Source organism: Thunnus thynnus, chromosome 3 (genome assembly GCF_963924715.1).
Source record: "Thunnus thynnus chromosome 3, fThuThy2.1, whole genome shotgun sequence".
NCBI lineage: Eukaryota > Metazoa > Chordata > Actinopteri > Scombriformes > Scombridae > Thunnus > Thunnus thynnus.
The window spans coordinates 6,685,724-6,713,283 of NC_089519.1; the positions used below are offsets into that span (position 1 = coordinate 6,685,724).

Genomic DNA, 27,560 nt, shown 5'->3' on the forward strand with positions numbered 1-27,560 from the left:
ACTCACTGCTAAACCGAAACAACACATTCAGGAAGGACACACAAGTTCAGTAGAATTTTACAAGTAAAACTTTATTGGAATGATACTCATGTTGCAAAATATTACACTTCGTGTTTTTATGTCACTTGTTCCCGTGACTTTAGACGCTTCCCTTTGCAGTGTGTGTATGACTGTGTGTGTATGTGTGTGTGTGTGTATGTGTGTAGGCCTATGTGTGGCGGGGGTTAACATGGTTTACATTGGGGTCTCATTTCCCTAAAAAGTGCGACAGTATGCACCGGCATTGTGCCTGCATCGAGAGGAAGTTGTATCACTGCAAAAACATCGAGGAGACACAGAATAATATTGTATTATAACTTCAAACATTTTGTCCATGATGATATAGTCAACATTAAACTTGACATGGAGGAAATACAGCGGATGTGAAATCTCAACAAGTGATTTACAACAATGTCATAATAATAATAACAATAATAAAAGGTTTGTAAATTAGTCCATAATAACCAATAGGACAGCTGATGACTACAAGTAGGCTGTGTGCAGCCACTCTGCAGCTTCTGCCACCATCTATCTGCCCACTTTCACTTCAGACTGATCAATCAATAAAAATTGGAGTCTTTCAGCTGTTTCACCTCTTTCCAGGTGAGAAAGAAGTGGAAACACTTCTCAGTAGTTGAGCACTACATATAAAAAGTAGTGAAAAGGAGTGTAACACAGGGGGAAGGGATGGACCCTCTGGTCACAAATTGGTTGTCATGTATGTGAGTCTTTCTTGGATAAAAAACCAATCAATCAAAAAGCTTATTTACCAGACACATTGCAGGCAGCTGCCCCCAGACCCCCGGGTGCACCCAAAAGCTGCAGGTTCACTGCAGCAGTTGGTTTGTGGTCATTTGACCAACTGTAACTTTGTTTGGGAATATGCAGCACAATGTCAACAGATATTGCACCGATTATTATTAGTGGACCGTACTATTTAGTACATATTTCTTCTTCTTTGTGTGTATGAAATTCATCAGATGTGTCTTTTATTCTATTTTTAGGTTGCCTTTTTAACATCTGATCAGGGACAACAGATGAAAATTAGCCTTCTAGACAAACTCTGGTTCATTTACAGTTCTGTTTCTGTTGCCTCGGCGTGGAGACTACAAACTCAGGATATCTGATATCTGAGGCCCTGTTGTTTAATCCGTGGAGTGCCCCTTTAAGACCTTCATTAATGCAGCTGATTCTGTGCTCACATGGTGCATATTCCCAATTTTTGTGTTTAACAGACTACCACTCGGGCCATATAATATTCCAGCATAGTAGTATTGTACACAATGTACAGAGAGTGGAAGGAGCGGTGGGTTTATAGGGGCCCGGGGCCTCCCAACAGCTTCATCCAGCTGTGGACATTGAGCCACATTGGACTAAACCTCATCTGAAATAGATCATTTAGTACTCCTGCTTGATTTTAGGTCATTTTAAATATCATTCCATATTACAAATGACACACACACACACAATTACACATTACAAATGTGTAATTGTGAGAAAAGGTGAGTTATATTTCACCTTATCTGAACTATTCTGGACAGGAAGGACTCACATGAATCAAAAATATCTGTAGTTTAAAATGATGGGAGAAAAACTGAAGCATCTGTATTAACCAAATTAGAGTATCTTGATAATGGTGGCACATTAAAATACAGCTATAAAGAAGGCATTTTAATGTTTTGAAACAGACACGAATGTCACTTGGTTTTATTTGATAAAGTCTGAATGAACAAATCCCACATTGACCACCATTTTGGGCACTGTTTAAGCACTTTGCCGTCATAGCTCAGGAGCTAAAGAGGCATTGAACACCTGAAGTGTGTCATGTACTTTAAATAGACAGGTTGTATACTGTGCACTAAGGACATTTTGTCTTTTCTTAGAACAAGCTCTACTCGGCTCCAGATGCTCAACTTTTTCTTAACCAGTTCACTGGAGCGCCGGTCATCTTTACATCATGGTCAAACACACTGAGAAACAAAAATGAAACAAAAACTGTGCGTGTTTCAAAAACAGAAACGCGAATAGAGTTGTTGTAACATGTAAGACTGTAAGTCACATGGAGTGTGGTCCAACGTTGATAGTGATAAGAGGAAGGGGGCCGGGTGCTGGTGGGGAGGGGATGAACAAAAACACAGGTTTTCTATAAAAGGCCATCAGGCCAGAGCACACTATCCGCACCGCCATCAGTGACAGGTCAAAGTGCCAGAAGCAGTTTGAGGTAGTCTGCCTCAGGTGGTCTCTTTCAGTTGGAAAATGCCAAATGACTCATTCAACATGCAGAATCAACTTTACTGCTAAGTGAGCTCTGAGCTCAAAGACCAAACAGAGTTGTTAAGTTAGAAAAACCAAATCATCTTCTGGAAGGGGAAAACTGTGGAAGACGCTAACCTAAAGTCTTAATATTCCCTTATGTTCCTCTTGACTCTAACCAGAACTTTAAATATCCGTATCTATTGTAAATCCTAAGCGAGTGTCTTTCATACCTTCATTACCTGCCGATCCCAACGCATTATGTTGATAGGATGTCTCTATTAAGTGATATGTTCAAACCTGAGATACCATTATGTGACGGTGTTCCTTCACCACACCATCAAAAACTGAGATATTTCCATTCCCTTATCCACATTCCCTTGTTTGTTAGCGTGGCATGATATCACTGGAGCGACTAGTCTCTAATAACATTTAAAACTGAGTGCTGTAGATATGCACAAAGCCTGGCTATGCTAACAATGACAAGAAGTATTGATGGAGTTATACAGTAAAAACCTGACTGATTTTTTTTTTTTTCTCCCTAAAGTGTCATCTGTCTCGAACTGTTTGAGCACACAACGCATCACATGATTTGTTTTTCTTTTGGCCGATCGTTCCTGTGACTCGGTGTATGCTGTCTACAACGTGAACAGGAAGAGGTTTAAGTATTTACGGAAAAAAAATAAGACGTAACCGCAAAACGTAAAGTCGTTCAAGCTGAAAGTGCATATGTGTGTGATTCATTTAAACTGCTGTTCACCGGGGGAACGAGCGAGTTAAGCCAAGTTATCAGTTTAAATTTAAGAAACTTTTGTGCAGACTGAGACCTCAACTTGTACAAGACTCAATGGGCTTCATGTAATCACTAACAGACTGAGCAGTAGTTTAGAACAGACTGACTGTTTTTTGTTTTTTTGTTTTTTTTATCTTGTGGCGCAAAAGTGAGTAAACAATGAATGAAACAATAAAAGAGCAGGGAAGATCTTGGGTGAAAATGTGTAGAGGCAACTCTAAATGAGAGGGGTTCCCAACATCCATGAATCTGAAGCACACCTTCATTATAAAGGGATCCATAAATAAGACAGAATAATAAATAAAATACAATAGAAACGCAACAGAAAAGGCAACACTGCTGGTTATCAGTCTCCATGCTCTTTTTTCCCTTTCTCTATCCCATTTCTCCTCTTTTTGTAGCTGGTGCTTGTGATTGGACAGGAGACAGTGCTCTCTCCTTGCGTCTCCCACTTGACCAGCCTACCTTTGACTCTCCCTACTTCCTTCTTTCTTCCTCTCTCGCTCTCTAACTCTAGAACTCAGCAAACTCCTTGGCACATTTCTCATTGAAGGAAATGCGGATCTCCTCCTCCTCGTAATCATCAAAGTTGCTGGTGTCTCCTGGTCCTTTGAACTTTGGGACGAAGGGAGCTTCCACCTGCGGACGGATAAAAACACCAGGTGAGAAGCAAACTTCATACACGGGAAGTCACATATCACACACACATACGGTATACACACGTACCTTTTTCTGGTAGATGGCGATCCAGTCAGTGGTCGAAAACCATTTGTGTCCCTTGATGTCGTTGACCCCATTCTTAAGGTTCCCATAACGTTTTGTGAGATCCACCTGTGGATGATACCGATACGTCTTCCTCACTTTAACGTTATAATTCATCCAGAACATGGAGCGAAACAAATGTGAGGTCATCATTGAAGATATGAGATATTTGTTTTCACCTGTAGCAGGTTCCTCAGGAGGTCCTTCAGGTCTGAACTGAAGTGAGATGGGAAACGCACCTGAAGCAGACGACAAAGAAGACGGATGAAGATTTGAGATGCGGCCAGGTGACCAGATGTTTTGTCATTCTGAATCAATCTTGGTAGAGTCAGTGAATAATGCTGTCATCTCCCTCAGCCAGTGTCCTAGTCAGCTCCCAGGTGTAATTGTGTGGAACAAAAGCAATCAGGTGATAAAAAGCTAAGTTGGGAAAAACGTGGATGCAGTGCGTGTTTTCCCAGGTAAAAATTCTGTGGCACTCAGCAGCAGCAGCTGTTTGGTTGGAATAAATCCAATAAGATGTGACAATTAGCACGGCTAGAGATAGTCGACATTGCTGAACAAACAAATAAAAAGATGAACAATCACACAGACTCAAACATAAAAAAATCATTACAAGGAAATGGACATGATGGCACAAGAACTGACAATGATTGTAAAATGATGATCAACAGAAAGTGTATTAAAAAATGTCTGTTTAAAACTATTCTGTATATGATTAATGGTGATTTATTCTAAATATTCTACCACAGACAAATGTCACTGTCATGGAAAAATTAAGATGAAAATGATAAATTTGCATTATAAGAGTGCATAGCAATGACTTAACAGGCATAAAGAAAACACATTTTTCCAACACAGCGGTGGTCCATCTTGACAAAGGCCGATTGCCTAAAACCCAAAGAATCAAGACTGGTCGTATGTTTGTGTTTGTTGCTGTGCGTGTGTGTGGAGATAAACGTGTAAACTTAACACGCAGCTCTAAATAAAAGTGTGAAAGAGATTTGAAATAGATGCACACGTTCATATTTACTGTCTCCTTTTGTAAAGAGCGGTTGCTTTGAATTTGTTTTGTGTTAATTAATGGACAGACTGCTGAGAAACAGGTTGCAGTAGCACGGTTATGTGCCTCCAGCTCATTTATGGTTCGCTCTGAGTCTTTGTAATACAGAATTGAACTGATGTTAATAAAAAAATTAAGAGAGCAACAGCCCAACCTTTTTAAAAGTAAAGCTAGACTGAAATATTATTGCATTTTTTTGCCGTCTTTATTAGCCTTCCATGAAAAGAAGTTCCATTGTACAAGAAGAATAACATTATTTTCTAATTTGGGAATGTCAATCGTTTTCTGTGAAATACTGGTGTACAGCAGGACCACTAGTGATCAGACAGATATTTAGTCAAAAAGTAGTAACCAGAGAGTCAAACTCACCTTCCCTGATACGATCTTTTCATAGATCTGAATGGGCTGGTCAGCAAAGAAAGGTGGGTACCCTGCTGCCATCTCATAGACCAGTACACCCAGTGCCCACCAGTCTACTGCCTTGTTGTATCCCTGGTTGACCGAAGAAAAGAAAAGAACACAGAAAAGGGAAAGACAGAGTTATAGACAGGTGAATCAAGATGAGATTTGAAAGCGTGTATGTTTTGGAAACATTCTTTAGCCGAGCTACAGAGGTCGGGTATATTATGGACGGTTTGATTTGTCTAACAGACTATCCCTTGCATTTTATTTTCCATCTCAATCTGTGAATCCTATCGAAAGGTTCGAAGAAACTGTCGACTGCTAGTACTTAAAGCTGCTATAATCAGTATTTTTCATAATAACAATGTATCAAATGACAGTGTGTAATGTCAGAGGCGTCGCTCACAGTGATGAACCTACAGAGAATTATAACCCGACTGTAAAGCATCTCTCGGCTTTACGGAGCTTTGTGGCGAGTTTCAGCTCACTGTTTAGCTGTCCAGCTGTAACTTTACTGTTTTGGTCCACTCTCACTCTCTTATAGCATCGCTTTCCGCTGCAGCAGGCAGCTGTTTTCAGAGAAAAAACTCTAAAAACTCACTGTACACTACCTGCTCAGCAGACACTGTTAGCGATTAGCTGGTGAGCATAGTGGAGCATTTAGCAGCTAAAGGACCAGGTATTTCCCTCAGGAGATGGTAGAGATAAAACAGATCTAAAAGAGAGTGAATATTGGACTTATATTCATCAAATGCACAGAAACTCGACTCCAAATGAATAATAACGCTGCTCTGTGACTGCTGGATGTGCTAATGACTGTTTGCTAACAAGTTCAACATATCACAACTTGTTTCTGCTTCCCCCAAGTGGCCAAAAAAAATCTATTAATGCAGGTGTTGGAATGTGTTTTAACTTTAACAACCAATAATTTGGCAAACCTGATGTCACTTTTTGCTCAAATCGTTTTGGAAAGAAACACAATTGTCTGAACAAGTCGCAAAGATGTAAAAAGGGGGAGAGCGGTGGTTTACCTTGCTGAGAATAATCTCTGGGGCCAGATATTCTGGGGTGCCACACAGTGTCCAGGTCCTGCCCTTTACACGTTTGGCAAAGCCAAAATCTGTCACCTGCGAGAGGAACAGAAAAGACCGAGGACAGATAAGGAGAAAGAGAGTAAGAGAATGAACAAAACAAAAAGAGAAAAACAGACATACATTCTCAGAGAGTTTTATACCTGGCAAAGATTTACCACATGAAAGGGAGGAGAGATAGAGAGAGAGAGAAGAGCAAAGCATCATGGGGCAGCAGTGGAATTTTTCATCTGTTGTTGTATCACTTTTCATCCCTAGAGGGCAGTAGAATCTATTCTACAGGACAGCATCAGCATGACAGCGTGCACCCACTGGACAGTTGATGGTGGATATACGGTTCATTTCTAGACACCTTCATGTCTGTGTGACATCACAGAGTCTTTGTATTTCTGGCACACCTACGGTATCTCTCTATGATGTAGCACTGAATGTTCACTCATACAGTCTTAATATTTTTTAAGTAACCTGGCTCTTATTTGAATGATTTTGGTCGGTTATGTTCACACTACTCATCAGCTTCAATTCAGAGAGATAGGAATGTGGTGACACGTAGCTTTGTAAAGGAGTCTATGGAGCATCATAACTCAAGAAGATTAGACAGGTTTTAAAGTCCAGTTTAACTCAAACTGTCCATTATAAACTGTCGTCCACTACACTGCAAAACTGCGTATACACAGAACTGGTTGTATTAGAGTTGAAGCTGCTTTTTAAACCCTGACTGGTTCAGATGTGTTGAGATCGATGCTCCATGGACTCAAATCGCATTCATGTCTCTATAATGAAGCTGAAGGGGAAAAGATTAAAATAACCAATTAAAAGTAACACATAGGGGCAGCTGTAGGAACTTCCTACAACATAAACAAAAGTGCCTCTTTGACCACAACATCCCAGATTCTATTCATATCATATATCGTGATTTCACTCAGAACTTTCAAACATCTTGCAGGGTTATGTAACGTGACAGTTCTGCAGTGAGAACACCTGTGGCAGCATATCAAAACAATGGTGCCAATATCACACACCTAGAGTTGATATATGTTACACTTGACCGGTATCCTACAAGTACGGACTGGCTCGAGTGTGGTGGTGCCACTCAGCAACAAGCTAACAGTAAAGTTAGCACGCCTCACATTCAAAGCTTATTGATGCATTTCACTCCTGTATGAACTGATAAACAACTTGCAAGACAAGACCAGTGCATGTTTGTGAAATGTTGATGAATGTTATGCTATGGCCAGCTAACATTTTCTATGTAGCATCGGCTACTAAAACGCTATCTAGCTTATTTGGATAGCTAGATCATAATGTGATTTTGTTAATTTTGTTAGCTCCCTCCACCTTTCAAATAATGCACCAGTGTTCACTGACATATTAAACTAAAACCAAACTAAGGGCTGAAATGTCTGGGACATGTGGCCTGTTTGGAAAGTTGGAAATCTAACAGGATAGGTTCACAATTTTTCAAGTCTGTCCTACAACAACAGTCAAGTTCCCAAATGAACACTGACACATGTTTTCCTCACTGTAATCATTCCTCCTGTGATCTCTGACCATTCAGAGATCAATTCATAATGCACTTTCAATCTAAGTGATGAGGGGCCAAATCCACAGCCCTCCTTCTGTGCAAAAATGTATTTAAAAATTTATTTGAAGCTAATATGAAGCTTCAGTCGACCAAATGAGTCAAATCAAGTATACTGTAAAAAAATTGAGTCTTTTTAGTGCCAAATTCCATCGTTTTGTTACGATCCTTCCACTGCAGCTGAATAGGAAAACATGGTTGGAACACAAAGAGGAAATTTTTTTTACTAAAACTAGACAATATATGTGGAAGAGATCCACTTTATTTGACTAACTCAGACAGCTGAAGCCTCATATTATCCTCAGATAAACTTTTAAATAGTTTTAGTCATACCGAGGACTGTGGATTTTGTGCCTTGTCACTTACATTGAAAGTGCATGTGGAGGGTTCTTCTAATGGGCAGTATAAACAGGAGGAATGATTACAGTGAGGAAAACCTGTGTCAATGTTCATTTGGGCTCCTGACTGTTGTTTTAAGACAGACTTGAAAAATTGTGAACCTGTCCTTTAAGCTAACACAAGAGTGGCTGCCATTGTTTAGCATCACTTGTGAAGTCCCACTGATGTAAACGGATGTATAATTTAAACCTTTACAAAAAATACATACAAGAATTTATATATAAGGTACATAATTTATGATCAGCTTTTTTTTTTTAAAAATATTCTTGCATCAGGGGTTATTTACCTGTATGTAGCCCTGTTGATCTATGAGCAGGTTTTCAGGTTTCAGGTCTCTGTAGATCAGGTCCAAAGCGTGCAGGTACTCAAAAGTCAGCACAATCTGAGCAGCGTAGAACCGAGCGTGAGGCTCACTGTGTACACACACACACACACACACACACAGGGAAACAGAAAGAGAGCAGTTCAGTGGAGTGCACAGTACAGAACTGAGACGAATAGAGCTGAATAGAATAGAGTAGAGCTACAATAAACCCTAAAAGAAAAGAACAGAGCACAACAGAGCTGAAAAAAACAAACATGACAGTGACAGAGTAAGGAGGATAGAGCTGATTAAAACAGAAGAGAACAGATTAGGACTGAAAATGAAAGAGTGAAGAGAACAGAAAAAAGGCTATAATAAAACAGAGTTGAAAAGAGAGTTCAGAGCTCCACAGTTTACATGTATACGTCCCTACAAAATGCATCTGTGCTGTAAACTTCACGTTCACTCCACTGCATACAGACACTAACCTAAATCTGCCAATTCTCCGTAGATGGGAGAACATCTCTCCACCTGGTACATATTCCATCACCATGTAGAGGTTAGTGTTGTCCTGAGGAAGACAGAGGACCTGTTAGTGACACTCACACACACACTCATGTACTGACACCCTGCAGGCACGCACATACAACTGGATTAAATGGAAATAGCATTTTGTGGGTCAATATGAATGAATCCATATCTATCACCATAAAAAACACCAACTCAAAAAGTCCTTGTAACTGTGTCTATTATACATTTATTGATACAAAACCTGGTCTACATTCGTATGTTCTTTAGATGCTATGATCTGTGTGCCGGACGACGCACGTGTACAGGAATATTCTGTTAATAGGTTTATTTGAGGAATCAAGGATATTCCGTCCCAGGGAATCCAAGGTGCATCTACCGGTAAACAGCTTAACCCGAATAAGGCCTTATTTGGAGCGTAGCCATCAGCTGGGTTACTCTGTGCAGGTACTAACAGCCTCTGACAAAGCCGGGACGCGAGTGTAAAATGTTGATCATCGGGCACGTGGCAGAACAAGCTAGCTTCACTCTGAATTTGCTGATGAACTACCCTTAAGGGGATTATTTGCCAATAATAGTGGAAGTGATAATAAGGATGAGATCAGTAAATTGACAGATTATTGTTAACAAGATTAAAGAGATGGCAGTTGACTTTTATAAAAACAAACGGCGTGTTGAGTTGATTCACGGTTTATTTAGCAACAGTTAGTTGATTAATCGATTAGCTGATTGGCAACGGTTTTGATCATCAAATAATCGTTTATTTTTATCAATACGGCCAATTTGCTGGTTTTAGCTTCTCAAATATGATTTAATGCCTTTCTCCCCCCCCAATCCTGAAGTTGGAAAGGTGTGGAAGCAGAAATTTCAGAAGCTGTTTTAGAGGATACTGGTGCCTTAAGTGTTACTTATTAAAGCATTTTATTTGACTTTTTTTACAGGACAAAGCTACCCTGAATTCATCTTTCATGATGTAGCTCAAATTAGCCAAACTGTACACTTTTTCTACACACTCATGAAAGGCAGGCGCTTAACTTCTCAACTAGCTATAAGACAACAGGGTGTGCTGGGGATTTTTTTTTTTTTTTCCTCTTCAACAGACCAGCTTTAAAAACATGTAAAGAAGAGACAAAGAGCAACTTAGAAGCTACTATGAGGGCTAGAGGGGAAGTTGATAAGCAGACGGGGAAATCTATACAGTCACTTATCATCAATATACAGCCACATACAGGTTTGAATACACACACACACAAAATCTAAAATTCTCCATACCTTGAACGAGTACTCTAACCGCACCAGAAAAGGAAAGCTGACAGCCTGAAGAATCCTCTTCTCATTCAGAGTGTGCTCTATCTGCTTGAGCTTCACCACCTGAAAGGCACAGAAGGAGACAGCGAAATAATGTGTCAAAAAAAAAAAAGTGGTGAAATCAGTGTCTTAACAAAAAGAAGCATTTGCTTTTTAGGGCAGCATAATCTCAGCTTTTTTTAAAACAAGTTGAAGCTGGTAAATCTGCGAGTCATCGGCCCCTGACCTCACTTTTCTAGATAAAGACATAAAACTGTGTTTTCTGTTTCTTCTAAAAGATCGACACAGTGAATGTTAGCAAAGAAACTGTCAAATTGCCTGATAAACCTAATCAAAGAGTTATTCTTTTATACCAACATATACCTCTGACATCATTGAAAAGGCTCTACATTTTTATGTTATTACATTGTATTTAGTGTAAGGTGGAAGCAATCGAGCAATCGAGCAATAAGTTAATGTTGGTTTTACCGACTTGTTTTTCAGACAAACAAGCGTACAGTGATTATGGCACAGAGGGGCACAAACTGGAAAAGGTGCTGGAACGGGATGAATCTATTGCCAAGAGGAGATACAGCATACAGGTGGCATCAAAAATGACCAATCACATCAGCTGCTCTCACACGGCAGATATGAAGCCCTGTCCCAGTCTTCATTCAGGAGGAACAAAGTCACAATGTGATTATAAATACAAAGAACTCCCAATGTGGCTATACAGCATTATAAATATACTTTAAAAAGCAAATGAAGTCATCAGCACACATACACAGACAGTCAGTTTTATGTCATAAGAGGGGATATGTGCAGGGAAGACATGTGGGCACAGTTTTATTCTAAATAGGGTACCAAAATGACTCCTTGATGTGATCTGAACAAAGACAACTTCAGCTCTACCACTCTCAGCGATGTCCGCTCCAGCATCAGCAGGTTCAAAGTGGTAAAAAAAAAAGAAAAGAAAAAGGCTTGCACCTGTATTTTCGTGTCTGCGTTCTTTTTTTCCCCAATGTCCATAAATGTCTCAATACTTGTAAGTATAATTTTCAATCAGTGATATTACAGTGTTTTCTATGACCATCCTGTAGGACCAATAACTGTACCGTTAACTTAGCGTAATGGTACAGAGTGTCGGTACATGACAGACACATTGAAACACCGCGACCCTACTGACCCCTGGCCCGGACTGACCTTCTGCTTGTTGAGGATCTTCATGGCATAATGCTGTCCCGTTTCTCTGTGTCTCACCAGCATAACACGGCCAAACGAGCCCGTGCCCAGGGTTTTCAACCTCTCAAACTGCTCCAGGCAAGCAGTGTTCTGAATCGACAAAAACAAAAAGAGTTCTGTGAAAATGGGACAGTGAGGGTTGTGGTGTGGGAGGTGAACTTTTTTATTTTCTAATGTTTCCTGTGTTTATGTTTACTATTCGTTTTATATTATTATTTACTGTGTCTTTGTGTGCGAGCAAATGTGTGAGCACGTGTTTACGGTTTATGTGCATACGATGTACAGTAACCACAGAGTACACATACTGTACATGAGACGTATGATACACGGTTTATAATATCTGTATATAGTCTGCAATACATATATGTGCATACTAAGTATAATATAAATGTACTGTACAGAATATTGATAGCGATCCCATTCATATTTGATATTATATTGCAAGCCTGTAAAATCTATTTTGGCTTTGACAATCTACAAAAAGTTTACCCAAAAAATATCACTTTGGTGATGTACACTGTTTAGATGGAAACTTTGTGTCAACCTTGAGATAACCCTTACTTCACATAAGCAACATGTAAGAGAAGCTGCATCTTACTAACAGCCTCTTGAATAATCATTTACAACAGTGATATCAGAGCCGATCCATTTATCTGAAAATATTGTACATCCTCTGGCCAATCAGTATCAAGTATTATTTTTGGACATATTCATAAATGGAGGATATTAGATTATGTATAATGTACAGAATATTGATAAAGGTTGTGTCTAAAAGAGCTCTTATGGCTTTGTTTTAATGGCAGCTCATACAACATCCAACTTTTTCATCATATTTTTAGGGCTGGATGACAGATGATGATTTTTTTTTCTCCTGTTATTGTTATACAGCATATTATCAACATGATCTGCAAATGTATAAAAAAGTTTACATGGAAAATAAACAAATGAATATTTAGTGCAATGAACTGCACAAATGAAACTCTCTTTACAAACAATGATGCTGAATTATCGCCCAGCCTTACACTTTTTTTTCTCCTCTTGATTTATTAAACCATCCAAATGTATCGAAATTATCTAAAGAAATGAGATTAACCTTGTGATGACTGGTATTTTTAAATTGTTACAATCCTTCCTCAGAAGGAAAATCATTTTAAACTGAATTTGAGAAAACATCACATCACATCTTTGCTCACACAGGACTGAAATTTGAATGCAAGCTAACACACAATAAAACCGATCAAAATACAACAAACCTGTCTTATCACAGTTCTTCGGTGTTAGACGAACACACACTAACCTGTGCGGGGCTCTCCCACTTCTTGAGGAAGTCCTCTTTGGCTTTAGCAAGGAACTCCTTGACTGTGGAAGACAAAACACAACTGTTTACAAAAGAAAATTGTATGTTTATTGTATGTGTAAAGAATGAAAGAAACCAGGAAATAAGTGGAAAAATATCTCTTATAATTTCTCAAATCTGCTTTTAGACAAATTATAGACTAGTTAATCCTGTCTACATGTATCTTCTATTTTTAAGAATATTGATTAAATGTATTATTTGCCCTTTTTTGATCATTTCTGGACTCTATCAGATACGCAACTGGTTTCAAACATGGGTAGTTACATCATATCCACCTTAGCCCACCTGGACAAATCATTTTATAGCAAATTGTTTGAAATTAAACTTTGCTGTGTCCAATACACCTTAAAATTAACTACTCACAACTAACACAGATGCCCCAAATAAGCAGACATGGATCATGTGTCAGTGCGGGATGATGTGCAGTTTGTCATTTTTCAAGCCTAAGGGCGACTTCTGTAAGCCGGAAAATGAGCCCTAATATTACCAACAGAGCTAATTTCTTTACATGCTGCATTAAAAACAGTAAGACAAGAATGATCTTAAAGCGGCACTTCATCGATAAAGGACTGTTTAATCATCATGGACTGAACTACTAGGCTGTTAAAAACAGCTATATAACGTCTTCTGTAGTTCTGGAGTTCTGGAGAGAGCTCTCTAAAGTCTAGAAAATGTTGGGTTTAAGACTTTGAACTCTTGACAGGAAACCTGCGTTACAAACTACAGGTGTTTGAAAGATGGGGGCATTTAACCTTCAGGAAACATATTATAAATAAAGGACACTACTGAGTTGCATTATGGTCATTGTAGGATCAAGCATTTTTGAATGTTTACTCATATCATGGATTAAAAGTCAGGATATTTCTGCCTCTGCTGCTTTTGATTTTAACCCTTCTTTTTTAATCTGTCTGTTCCAAGTCCCTAAATCTTATGTAAGTACAATACTTAATCCCTGAAGTACCCCTTTAAACCAAAATAACTGAAGAAAACTTAAAATCAACCAAACAAAGAATCCTTTAAACTTGGTTAATTTGGAGTACAGGCATAAAGCACATGGCTTGGCTTAAAATATTTCCTAATTTCTCCCAACAGGTTGAAGGTTTTAATCCCAGGACTGGCTGGGAAAAAGCTGATTGAGGAAGGAGAACTACTGTCAACTATCTGCCCTTAAGCAAGGCACCAAACACTCACCTACACGCAGGGATTAAAGCAGGCAAAGATCTGTGAGCCTAAAAGTTGTCCAGGAGGAAATGTGTACAATGTATTGAATTAAGTATTATATGAATTTAAAACTGCTCTATGCCTGAAATCAGGCATGGTACCTGACAACTTTAACACCTGTACACAAGCAAAGTTGCTTAGAGAACAGTAAACAGCGCATTATTGTTATTGTACTGATCAGCTCCCTAGTTGAAGAGTTTTTTTTATCCATATCTCATAACACTCTTTTCCTCATGTTTTTAGTTTGGTTGTTGACGAAACAGCATCGCTCTGTTGCACACACACATTCTCATACTATGTGTGTACTGTCCAGGCTGACTTGAGTATAAGATACTAACACACACACCCATTTTTTATGCCTCACTGCAGCAAGAGATAATATATATTCTGTACTTTACATCCTTCTGAATAACAGTAACCTTGCATTGGACTTGACAGCACAGCTCAGCCAGACCTGCAGACCTTTTATGGGTCCACCAAACAAAATAGTTCCCTCATACATGAGACTCGGCTCTACCCACACACAGTTTCCGTGGAGCAACAGGCCTTTTGTGTTTGGGAAATATCTGACACATATTGTTATGATCTCGCCAGTATTTCACTGCAAGATGTCAAGATGCTAGCAGCCTTACAAATGCTGCTTTGCAATCTTGCAGCTTATACCGTGATACAATGTCTAAAACTGAGCGGTACTCCAGCGCCTCTTTTGAAAGAGAGATTCCCTTTTTACATCTATTTGTGAATGTGCCTCTGAATTTGAATTGATGACATTCATTTTTTGGGAGCCCGTGTGGCACAAGCTCATTCGTTACAGCAAGGACCAGTCATGGTCGCATGACTGGATCTTAATGAACTGGGAAGCTGGACCCACCAATAGGCCTCTAATGATCAGTATATGGCTTGTGATGTGAGGCGCACATTAACTACTGTATCACACGTCTGTGATGGTTTCAAGAGGCTGTAACAGAGCAGGTGCTGCTGCGGGAGTGATGTGTGCTGGAGACGGTACCCACCGCTTTCCATCTCGCTGCCCTTCCTGGCCGTGGGCGCGTTGCCCATGATGACAACTTGTCAGCGGGCGATCCGTGGCTCTGCGGCCGCCCTGCAGCCCTCTCAAGCCGGTCTAAGCTCGATTAGGTCCGAACCGTATTTCCTAAATCCAGATGTACCCAACGTTAACTCCGAGGTCTTGCTGTTTAATAGGCTGACAGCTGCTGATGCGGCGAGACGGGAGAGTCACAGTCACCGCACGGTCCTCAACAACCAACCGGCGGCCGATATCGAGCTTAAATCCGCGGGGTGCTGTCGCTGTGGTGTCCCGGTCGCTGTGGGGTTTCGCTGGACTGTCAGGCCGAGCTCGGCGCCGTTGGCCTGAACACGGAGGATCCAGTCTTCTCCTGTCCCTCCTTGCAGCCCCCGCCGAGCGAGGCCCCCCCGGCTCCCCACCTTTCCCCCAGCCCCCCCCAAAAAAACAGCGATACCGAGGGCGGGGATGCAATATTCCCAATCGGGAAGCCTGCCACTTTTCGTTACCGAGCCCAGCTTTTAAAAATGAAACCTCGGCGGGGTCCGACAACGACGGGAATTCGCCCAAATCAACATTGGCCCCCCGTAGCCTCGGAGACGGAGCGAGATGACGGAACTACAGCCGAGCGAGTGTCCCGCCCCGCTCGTCAAGAACCGGGCTTGATTGACAGGCAGAGCGAGGTTACCGATTGGCCACTTTCTCTACGGTGCTGCCCCACTGAGCGCTCTGATTGGCTCTTCGCAATCCATCAACAACGGCAGGGTCCTGCCGCCCTCAAAAAAGCAGGCGAGGGGAACGTCACCGATTATTTTTCTCCCGACGACGTACGCGCCTCCTTTCTCCGGCTTCTCTCCTCCATTGGCTCGGCGTGGCTGAACCGTGAGAACCTCGGTGGATGCGAGGATGTCCATTGGCTGTCAGCAGCGGTTGACAGGAACGTCCCCCTCCCTCCACGACCCCCCTCCTAACCGCCGCCAAGCGACTGATACACGTTTGGCAAAGTGACGTCAACCGCGTGCTATTTTTAGAAATGTTGGTCAGAATTTAGCGCACGCGCGGCGCGGTCTGACTGGCAGGACTTCTGAGCAGATCTGAGCAGACGGTCGTGAAAGAAGGGAAGAGTTGATTTTAAATAACATTTTTACAATCGTTGTTGGATGAAAACACGCAGGGTCACATACTGCCTGAGTACCCGCGACATCTGCAGCCAGAATCCGCCACCAGCAGACCCCTGTCACCCTCTTCCCACACCTGTATTACCTACAGGGCGAATGTGGCAGATGCCCAAGGGACCCTTATTATCATCAGGATCCTCAAAAGGCACAGTTTCACACAGATTTGCATCTGAATATCTTCCTAATTTCAATAATAATTTGAGTTTGTGTTGGTAAAAAAAAAAAAAAAAAAAATCTGGATTCAAAAATGATCCCAGGTCCATGAACAAACACTGAGGCTATAAATAGGATATGCCTACAGCTACTGCAGGGTTTGACCCTATCATATTAGGGCACTTCAGCCACCATCTGTATTATGTAAAGGTTCACAAACTACTAAAGCTGTATGAGCTACACATTATTAGATATTAAGTCTTATGTTTATGTTACATTGCAGTCCGTTGTGAAAATTACAGACACTGAACAATTGTTGCTGCCTGACATGCTAATCTTGTAATTTCTCTGGCACATCTGGTTTTCAAAACAGTCTAGGGCTGCAACTAACTAGTTTTCATTGAACATTGCTTATTAAAATAACTGACAATCTTTAAAATGTGACAGATTAAAACGCTCATCACAATTTCCCAGAGCAGAAGGTTACATCTGCAAATTATTTATTCTGTCCACCCAACAGGAAGCCACCCAATTGCTTGTTCTGTTTGGCAGTTTGATTGACTGATCATATGAGTAGTGCTCATATGATCAATCAATAGACAGGCAGCTATTAGAGAGCAGGTGATGCCATATATGAATATGCATGCTGCAGACTCTAGTTACACTCATTCAGTCTTTCTGAACAGTGTAGACATGTGAAATGCAGACAGAGGTAACAGATGGATGGATGGAGGAGTTAGTCCCTTCAACTAAGAGATATAATGGGTGAGAGCAGACAGTTCCCCTCCCTTTTGTGCTGCAGTTGCCTAGCAACATGAGGCTAGAGTGAAAATGGTGGAGTGATGCTGCTGCATTTTATGAATGAAATTGGAAAAAAAAAAAAAAAAAAAGACTCAGAGAGGAGGGGGAAGACACACACACATGCACGCTGAATCTCGCTGCTGTTGCTGTGCTTCCTTTTCTGCCTTCCTCACTAGTCAAGGTGGAAAGCAGCTGCATAAATAAGATGTGGTGATTATCAGAAAGCAGCACGATGTTCACAAAACAAACTTTATTAAACCCATTACTGTTGTAACAAATACTTAGGCAGAGAATAAGTACAAAAAGAAAACATGCCTTGTCATCTCAAAGGCAAAATAAGCGCTGGGAAAACATTATTTACAGTGAGCCTCAATCATCAAAACAACTTGACTGCGACATGGCATTAATTTCTCCATCGTCTCCTTTGCGTACATGTTGTGTGCATAATTACAGAAGACATCTTTTAGAACATTATCTGCACTGGTACATGTTCATAGAAGCATGTTCACTGAGTTATACTGATAAACCATGGGAAAAATTTGCCAAAGGATTTCTGTCATTCAAATCTTCCAGATTTGTGGGAGTATCAGGTTTTAAACTAAATAAGCTGTCCAGATAACAGGAACAGGCCCCTGAAGATTTGTTTCCACAGGTATTTCCAATGCGACAAATTACATCACATGAGACAAACCTCCTGAACAATGAAATGCTTTTCGATATGCAGCTAGTGCTACACCTACTCTGAAACACTGAGCACTCTGCTGGTCAGTGTATTCTGTCCAGAGCTTTGATTTGTGCTCAGGAGGACAAGGTGAACAGCACAGTATGGGTGCCCAAACAGGTTAACATCAGTGCATGTGTGTGACTTGTAAGTCTCAGGGCTGTGAGGATATGGCGGTCTTGTCTAAAGATCGCCCCGCCCTGATGACTTTCTCTGACTCGGCTTTAACATCATCCAAGACAGACATACGGTAAAATAAGGCAATGTTGGTTGTAGAGATCTGCGTGTGTGTTCAAAGAGAGAAAAAAAGTTACAATCCAGATCCATCCCATTTGCGTATGCTGTATAAAAATAAGCGTCCGTGCTTCCTGTTAATGTCCACGTGTTAGGTAGATACATCCATGGCCTCCTTGTCAAATTGTGTGTTTGTGGTGTGGGCGAGTGTACAGATAAGAAGGGCTCCTTGTCCATTATGTTAATCTGATGATTCTTACATGCAATCCATGGAGTTGTCTGGCATCAGTCCAAGAGGTGGCATCTTTCCTGGTATACAGGATGGAGGGAGCATGCCGCTGATGTTGGGGGACGGGTCAACGTTTTCACTGTCCTCCATCTTGTCTGCCGAGCCCTCCCAGTTGATATGGAAGCGGGTGACGCGGGGGTTGGAAGCCAAAATATTCCTCTGGAGCTAACAGGATGAAAAAATGGGATGAATGGGGTCTCTAACTTTAGATCAATCAGTTGAAGTGGAGGCACTTCATTCCATTATTGTGTACCGTCAATGCCTCAGTTATTTGTAAAATTATTTTCACATGCAACTTTCTTGGTTTGTGGGTGAATATATGTTTGTGTGGGTATATTAACAAGTAATAATATTAATAATAATAATAAAAACGTTTGAAAGAGGTATTTTAAAATGACAGAAAGTAGTACAAAGTGCCCATCACAAGGTGCCTTCTTCAAACTGCTCATTTAGTCTGACCAACAGTACAAAGACACAAAGAGAGACAAGCAGAAAATCCTCTCATCTCAGAGACTAGAACTAGTGAATGTCTGGTATTTTTTCCTTGATAAATAACTAAATAGATTATAGGGCTGTGCGATATGGCGATATATATATCGTGTGACGAGAGAAAAATGTCTATCGTTTCATATTTTGCTCTATCGTTTATATCGTTGTGACTCAAAACTCCCTCTTTACGGCAATATTTGTGGTCATTTAGAGTCTGTCCATCTCTTGTGCGGATTCCATTAATAATTATTACAATTACATCAACATTCTTGGCTTTTTACTTGCAAAGCTTTTATTGCTCTTACAGTAACATAATGAGTTTAGTTGTCGTTAACTCTCCACCGCTGTCTGTCTCTGCTGTGCTGCACACGTGGAGGTCTCAGCCCTGCCCACGCTGAGAAAGAGCAGAGAAGCAGCGAGACGGCGACTATAAATGACAGCAAAACACAGTAGAGACTGTCTTTATTTATGTTATTTACCAAATTTATGTGCACACTTTTAATTTCAGCTCTGTGTGAGAGTCTCTACTGCATTTTGTTGTCATTTATGGTTGCGCTAGTCACCTCTGCTCTCTATAGCCCGTTGGCCCGTATTCAGACCAAACCAGGTGGTGCAGCGTACATCCGCAGTGTTGGGCGGAGGTGTGTTTGTGATTTACTACATAACCGCTGTGAAACAATCAGAAAATAACATTTTCTGATCTTATTCATCGGCTTTCTCACTACTAGTGCTCCCTCTCTTCATTCACTCTCTAGCTCACTTGACCACAGCTGCTCTCTCTCTCTCTCTCTCTCTCTCGTCTTTGTTAAAAGTGCGGAAGCCAACAGAAAAGTCTAACTTAACTTTTAATGTTATCAAATGAAGAGAAATGTCCTCCCCTTGTCCTAGTAACGTCTTTGTACTCAAACATGGCAGAGTTTACAGCTCTGATCAGTCTGATCTACCTCACGCCTCTGAATCTGGAACACCTGCATGCTATGTAAAAGCACACACGGCGGGGGGAGATGGAGGGGACGGACCAACTATTTATTCATCGACTTAAAATGTGCTATATCGGGATAGGTATCGTTATCGGGATATGATAGTTTGGTCATATCGCCCAGCCCTAATAGATTACATAGATTAACACTGTCAATCAATCAATTAATTGACTATGCTGACTAAGCTTTTAATTGTCCTATGCAATAATGTAAACATTTTATTATTGTTTAAGCTTGAGTATGAATCTTTACAACTTGAGGCAGACAACTGTTTCTCAACAAATGATACAACATTTGTATCAGTCAGTTTTGAATAGGATTGATAGAAAGATTAAAACTGTAAATGTGATAATACAGAAAATATTAACTTTAACAATAATGTTACTTATATGGATTAATATATTGTTTTGATTTGGATAATACCAGTGCTAAAATTCTACTTTTAAAACAATATTAGTTGTGCCTGAATGGTGCCTGAACTGATACTTCATTTAAACCAAAGAGCAAACACACAACTACAAGACTTTGTATTGCAAGGGCAAAAAATTAAATAAAGACACTAAACAATATATGAACTCTGAAGTGTTGACATTATATTTTCTTCAAATGAAGACAATATCAGAGTTGCATGTAACTTCAATTTCAGAGCACCAGAGGGCAGTACACAAGTATATTTCAATAGACTTTACCGGCATGGTCAATGTATTGCAACATACTGTATGTTTATGCTATCTGCTGTTTTTTTTTTTTTTTTTAAAAACATCAAAAACAGCCTATGAGATCTGTTTTACATGTCAGTCCAGTAAGTGCAGATTGCTTGGAGAAGTTCCCCTGAGCTTCCAGCGTGACAAAAATCAGTGACTCTTATCTCTGAGTGTGTGTCTGTGTTACCTGAGTATAGTCTGGTTTGAGAGGCGGGTTTTCCCGTAGTTCAGGGTCCGTGTATTCATTGTTGACATAGTAACCGATGCGGATGAATTCCTGTCCACGGTAGGTGCAGGTTATGAGGACCACAGTCACTCCTACAGCATCACTCTCTGGAATCAGCCCTGTGTTAGGAGCATCAGCCTAAGGGGAGAGATTGACAAGTTTATTTTTCTGATACTATATCAGTGTTGAGAGCCTTCACTACCCCTACAATAAAGAATGTATTTATTTATTTATTGTAAACTTGTGTGTAAGATTAGTAGTGTAGTTAATCTTGTTAATATGTAGACTAATTAACATCAGACCTAATGCCTCATTTAACCCTTTTCAACCAAGGCTGGTTTGGAGCTGGTGCCTAATCTTGAACCAGTTCTTAGCATATTGACAACCAAAGAGCTGGCTCTCGGCCAGGGAAAATGGTTCCAGAGTGGCACCAACACTTTACTGGTCTAGAAGAAAGAACTGCTTAAGTCAGGGGCTGGAGGTAGGATTATCGTGACCAACTGAAACCAAAACTCAAAATGTCTGCCATTGTGGCAGAGATTTTGAGCCAGGCTAAAAGCTGTTAATGTGTGTATATATCAGTGGAGGCTGGTCCATAGAGGCAGAGGAGGTTGATCCTCTATTTTTTTGAGAGGCAAAAGGGAGATCAAAATATAAAAAAGGATATTTGGTTGAAATAAACCATTACAAATCTCAGTATTTTTTCTCACTTCTTTGGAAAGAATCCATTACTGAAATTCTGTTTTAAATGCTTCAACAACGACACCTGCAGGGCGGGAGGAGAAAGGGAAATGTGTGAAGTGGTTGGGGGGGAGGTGCTATTGGTGGAGGTGGAGTGGGGGACAGAGGAGGACGGGTGCCTGCTGTCCTCCGCAGGGCAGGATCTCTTACATTGGACTCATTTTTTTTCATGCTAATCTGTGATTGGCCATGACACGTAAAATGACGTTCCAAGGGAGGCTGTCCTCCCTTACCAATCAACAACCAGAATGCAATATTGACAATTGGTCTAATGTTGGTCCAATGACAGTTTCCAGATTTCATCTTCAATTCTCTCCACTGTAAGGCAGAGTATCAGCAGTAGATAGCTCCTTGCGTTAGCCAATGCAACAGCTGGCTTGTTGTAACAGCCTGAAGGACTCTTTATGCATCCACGGAAGGACTATTAAGGACTGTTGTTAAGCTAACGGGAGAAATTATCTGGACTGTGCAGTGCAGCAGCAGCAGGACGCTGCCGGGAGGCTGGAGAGAAAAGCAACCGGAGAAACAACCAGGAGAGTTAGCTTGTTTGTCATTGTTGCTAATGATATCAGACTGGTTAACCAGCAGCCACAAAGTTCTGTTACCTAACATACAAGATGACCAACAGCTATAAATGGACGTTATGACATGAATACTTCATCTCCATGAAAGAAAGAAGAAGACGTCAGATAACGTGAGTCAGATACAGCTTCTCTCTCTCTGTCTCTATGGTCGCTAATTTCATCTCTGATGGTTAAATGTCTCTGTGTGACTTTTTGTGTTTTTTATCTCCTTAACAAGAATGCAGCAGAGATCATATAATGTGTTGTGGGTAACATTAGTTTGCTTGTTGAAGTCACAGTGAGCTGTCTGGACTCACTCATTCATTCATTTTTAATTGAGTGGTTGTTCAGTCTCTTGTTGATGTTGATGTGTGATTAGTGAATGAGTGCAGGAGGTCTGGCTGCTTGCTTCTGACAGTTTCTTTAGTTCGTTTTTAAGCTGAGCCGTATATTGAGTAATAAGCTTAAAGTAACTGGAATAACAAGTGTTAACTAGTAGTGTAACAGATCGTAATTACTCATTGATCCGTACAGATCACCCCCCACGGTTCGGCAGGCATATGAACTGTGGTTTAATTGCAAAATTTAATGTCTCATTTAAGACAAAATAAACAAAGTGCTGTAAGTACAAGTCATGGACAGACAGCATGTCGCTAACAATAACAGGAATTTTGAAGAACAACGATCAAACCAGCATCTAACGGGTCCAATGTGACATTTGAGTTATGTTTACCTGCTGTTTAATGTGCTGCAGCTGAGCAGCTAATTAGCTATCTAGCTGCTAACTGACGTTAGCGGTGAATGTTTGTTATCATCAAGTTTTGATGATGTGGACAGAGGCTGTTTCATGCCTCACATTGCAATAACTGAGCATTGAATATTTTATATATTTTATTTTATTTAAACATTGGACATCTTAAATGTTGTATTCATTAAAGACCATGGGCAAAAGTTCCTTGCCGTTTCTGGCTGTAAGTGTGTTACAGAATAAATGGAAAACAAAGTTTTATTTGTCTCTCCCCCTTTTTTCGCTGATCCTAATAATGATCTGATCTGTGACTCAAATCCATGATACGATCCGAACCGTGAGTTTTGTGTTCATGTTAACACCCCTAGTGTTAACATGTCAGCTTTGTAGACTATATTTTGAATGTGGTGCGTATAGATAAGAGTGTGTAAGTCATGTATTTGATACATGCATTAATACTTTCTGATGTGAACCTACACTTTTAGATCTGTGAATGTTTTTAGTGTTCAATCTTTCTAGTATTCAGCACTAATCTGAATCACATTATAAGCTTTGTGCTACTTTATATATTTCTGTATACTAAGAAAATACATAGGAAACACATGTAAATTATGTGATATGTTGTCTGTTTTTGATGAAAAAGAAGCAGCCTTTTCACCACTCAAGCAAATTGTTTTATTTGCATATAAAATTGCCCCCACCCCTCCGATTTCATCAGGTGGGACAATGATATGGTTTGATGCAGTTTGTTGTAAGATTCCATGTTGGATTTCCTCCTGTCCTCCCCAATTTTTTGAGTCACCAGCCGCCACTGGCATATACACACACACACACATATACACAAACACACACACACACACATATATATATACACACACACACACACACACAATATATATCAGTCACACTTTAAGTACTTTAAGTAAATTGAGCTGGTAACACTTCTATGATTTTAAATGCGGGACTTTTACTTATAATTAAGTATTTTTACATTGTGGTATTGATAGGCTACTTTTACTTAAGTAAAGGATCTGAGTACTTCTTCCAACACTGCAGGTCACAGAATCAGATGGCTCAACAAATACAGTGTGAGACAGCTGTCAGTCATGTGATACAGTCATGTCTTGCTTGAATATACTTCAGTGTGATCAGTCTGCTGGTAATGGCAAGGTCTTTTCTTTTTTTCTTTTTTTTTTTCTTAAAATGGCGGGTGGCAACCAGCATTATGTTGCATTACCGCCACCTACTATGTTGGAGTGCTTGAAGTTGGCTTTCGCATTGCTAGGAAACCAGAGGCGTGTAGAGTTACGTGACAATTTGGCACTCGCCTGTGGAAAAGCAAGCCGGTTCTTAGAGGGTTCACAAGTTGAACCAACTGTGAACCGGCACCAGTACTAAGTTCCAGTTGGTGGAAAGGGGGTAATTGTCAACCCTTAAAATAAATGCAGTGAATAATTGTTAGCTAAAGCCCTTAGACTCCCAAGGGTAAGTCTGCTGGTAATTAAGCTCAACTGTTACATACAATTAGCATTCAAGAGCCAAAAACCCCATTTCAGAAGCAGGTCTCAAGTGGCCTCTCTAGTCACAGCCAAGGCTGTGTATTATGGGAAGAAATTATCAGCTGAAATGTCATTATTGGAACAATAACAATAATTTCATTTTTTTACTTCTCAGCCAATAATGTATCAACCTCTGATATATCATGCATCCCTAGTTCTCATGTCCATGTGTATTTTGTAACGTGACCACAGTGAACTCACTTGAAACACAAACATGTGTCTGCCAGCCGGTACCGGGCCAACTAGAACCGAGTCCAGAACCTGGTCGTATTCCTCGCTCTCAGCTGAACCCACATAGATGATCTTCCACTCCAGATCTGAGCACATACAAGGTAATAGTGAGACTTGGTGAAATACTTGAAAGGTGTAGTTCAGTATTGTGATGAATGAGTTACACAAAGGTAATAATATTAACGCATGGGCATCAGCTCCATCTCGAGATGCTGTGCTTGGAGATATCCTGCAGCTTTTTATACACAGATTAACTTTTATTTCTAATGATTGATTCTTCTCTCAGACCTCTGTGCATAACAGAATCATCCTAAATCAAAGTTACTCTAATGCACCGAGATGTAAGGGGAGAATCATTCCATCATTTGATCAGTCCACTGTTTAGCCTAATCATTGTAAAATTACTGAAGATGTTGTACTTGCTGTGGACAGTTAAAACCTTTTGAGTTCTGTGGTTTAATTGTTTTTTTTTGCTACTCTTCATTTGTGTCTGATTTTCACACTGCAACATCTTCAACCCCAATCATGCTTAACTGCAACAGTTTAACACAATTGTTGCTTTTACCACGTACCTCTAATGTACTAAGGATGTACTGGCCTTATTAAGCCTACTGGGTGTTGGGAAAACATGATGGATTACATTAAATACAGTTTCTTTGTCAATGTCTCTATAAAATTTGTGTTTTTGTTAAAACTTTAATTTGATGAAGTCACAGTGGGCTGCCAACCTTGGTTTTAGTGCCCCAACAATATCTGGCCTCGTGTTACCTTACATGTGAATTCCACACAGTCAAGTTTCCAGATTTAAAATTTGCAATGAATGAATGAATTAATTAATTAATTAAAAAGATGACTAGAATTGGATTGGGAATCTGTATTAGCAGATACTCTGTGTTCAGGTATTGGAATTGGTATCAAGACAAAAGTTGCATCGGTGCATCTCTAAATGTTATCCAGCCATGCAGATTGTTTCAGGGTTTTTTTGCCTAGATATTGAAGTATCTGTTGTTGAGGCCTCTGCTACCGCCAATAAAACAAATGAGGTGACTAGAATTTAATTTGGAGTGCTTACAAAATGGAAAAAGCTAATTGGTGTCCCGTTACTCTGGATTTCCCCACTTATATTTTGGCTGATTACTACACAAATATGCACCGTTTACGGGTTGACACTAATTGATAATTATTTTGTTGGCAATTTGTTGTCATATTGGGTCACATAACCTTACGATAACAATGGACTGACGCATATTTTTTAAAAGCTTACGAGTTGATACTAATAGTATGTCATCAAAGCATCTCTAGACGCTTTGGTTTTATTTTATTGCCTTAAACCACCAAAACAAACAAAAATGTGTCGTTTCCCCCTCAGAATCACCTACAATCTATTTAGTTGCACCAAGCTGATGGCACTTAACATGTACAATGCATACAGGCACACAGTTAATGTCACTAAAGCTAAACTGACTGTTGTCTCTTCTGGCGGTTCGCGGCAAATCTTTGAGCTTGTCGCTACAGTAACAAAGCGTCAGCAACCAATCGGCTCTTTGGAGGAAGACGCCGCAGAACGTCCCTGACCCAATCAGAGTGGACAGGAGGCGGGGCTCTGAGCATAAACGCGCCAGCGCCAATTTTTAACAACTTGTCGAAATGAAATGTCGTTAACCCGCAAATACTGGCATGTAATTGAAAAAACAACGTCACTATCGACGAATTACGATGCACCCTGTCCACTCGCAGCGCGTGAGTTAACTTACCAATGCCACAATAGAGAGGTGGTAACAGTTATTCAATAGCTATCACAAAGCTGGAAACAATACCCACCTTCTGGCAAGTCCTCCATGCATTCAAACGTTATTTCAAACTGAAAAGGGTTTCCAAATGGGCTTGGGTTGTCCAGCACAGCGACATTCAACACTTGTACCTTGGCCATAGCGGTATCTTTGGAGGCACCTCACACTGGAAAACGAACTATCTTATCTCTCACCAAGTGTAACGACTCTATCAGCACCTCGCCGTCGCGGTCTTCACTAATGTAAGTTAAAGTTTGACTAATTTATTATCCAATAGCACCAACACGACCTGGCGGCGGCGCGACTGAAGGAGGAAGTACGTCACTTTTCTTCTTCTTCTTTAAGTTTTAAGCAGCTGGTGCAGCCTTGTTGTTGCATTACTGCCATCTCCTGGAGTTAGTTAACTCCTACAGTTACTTTATGCAGGACGAACAGGTTGAAAATCTCGTTAACAATATGACTCTGCAGACAAAATATTATTCACAGATATGTAGATTTTTATAATCTCTGGTTTTTGAAGCATTTAAAAACAAATTATCCGCAAAGATATGAGATATATTGCATTTATTATTACATATTACATTATTATATTACACATCACTCATTGCTGTATATTTGAACAGGCTGTATATACTGAACATAACCACCCACTATGTGTAAAGTGACATGTCTTTTTTTTACCATTTAATATTTATCTCAGCACTCCTTGCATTATTCACTACTTTGCACTATTTGTATCCTCTTTACAGTCCATAGAAATAGTTTCACCTGTATATAGTCATTCATATTGTATATTTCTGAGGATT

General features: G+C 40.2%; 2 protein-coding genes across 2 annotated transcripts; both read right to left on the minus strand.

Annotated features, from left to right (window-relative positions):
- Positions 1-50: 50 nt before the first annotated feature.
- Positions 51-16,306, minus strand: prkacab (protein kinase, cAMP-dependent, catalytic, alpha, genome duplicate b). The gene is made up of 11 exons (XM_067582728.1): positions 15,337-16,306; positions 13,043-13,104; positions 11,707-11,835; positions 10,489-10,587; positions 9,177-9,259; positions 8,671-8,797; positions 6,344-6,439; positions 5,280-5,402; positions 4,027-4,086; positions 3,812-3,916; positions 51-3,724 (listed from the first exon to the last, which is right to left on the minus strand). The coding sequence occupies exons 1-11, from the start codon at positions 15,380-15,382 to the stop codon at positions 3,599-3,601; spliced, it is 1,056 nt and encodes a 351-aa protein (XP_067438829.1). The 5' UTR covers positions 15,383-16,306; the 3' UTR covers positions 51-3,598.
- A 1,408-nt stretch (positions 16,307-17,714) lies between these two features.
- asf1bb (anti-silencing function 1Bb histone chaperone) lies at positions 17,715-27,086 on the minus strand. Its single transcript, XM_067582741.1, has 4 exons — positions 26,786-27,086; positions 24,935-25,050; positions 21,084-21,260; positions 17,715-18,888 (listed from the first exon to the last, which is right to left on the minus strand). Exons 1-4 carry the CDS (start codon positions 26,892-26,894, stop codon positions 18,691-18,693), a joined length of 600 nt encoding a protein of 199 aa, XP_067438842.1. The 5' UTR covers positions 26,895-27,086; the 3' UTR covers positions 17,715-18,690.
- Positions 27,087-27,560: the final 474 nt, after the last annotated feature.

Bases quoted from the DNA above. Each gene is read 5' to 3' on its own strand.
- prkacab (XM_067582728.1), bottom strand. From the start codon at position 15,382: ATGGGCAACGCGCCCACGGCCAGGAAGGGCAGCGAGATGGAAAGCG. The intron at 5,403-6,343 runs GTAAACCACCGC...TCGGTCAACCAG, and splicing joins CAGAGATTATTCTCAGCAAG to GGATACAACAAGGCAGTAGA. The intron at 4,087-5,279 runs GTGAGTTTGACT...CGTCTGCTTCAG, and splicing joins AAAAGATCGTATCAGGGAAG to GTGCGTTTCCCATCTCACTT.
- asf1bb (XM_067582741.1), bottom strand. From the start codon at position 26,894: ATGGCCAAGGTACAAGTGTTGAATGTCGCTGTGCTGGACAACCCAAGC. The intron at 25,051-26,785 runs GTGGGTATTGTT...GTATGTGCTCAG, and splicing joins CATGGAGGACTTGCCAGAAG to ATCTGGAGTGGAAGATCATC. The intron at 21,261-24,934 runs GTGAGTTCACTG...CTCTCCCCTTAG, and splicing joins GACACATGTTTGTGTTTCAA to GCTGATGCTCCTAACACAGG.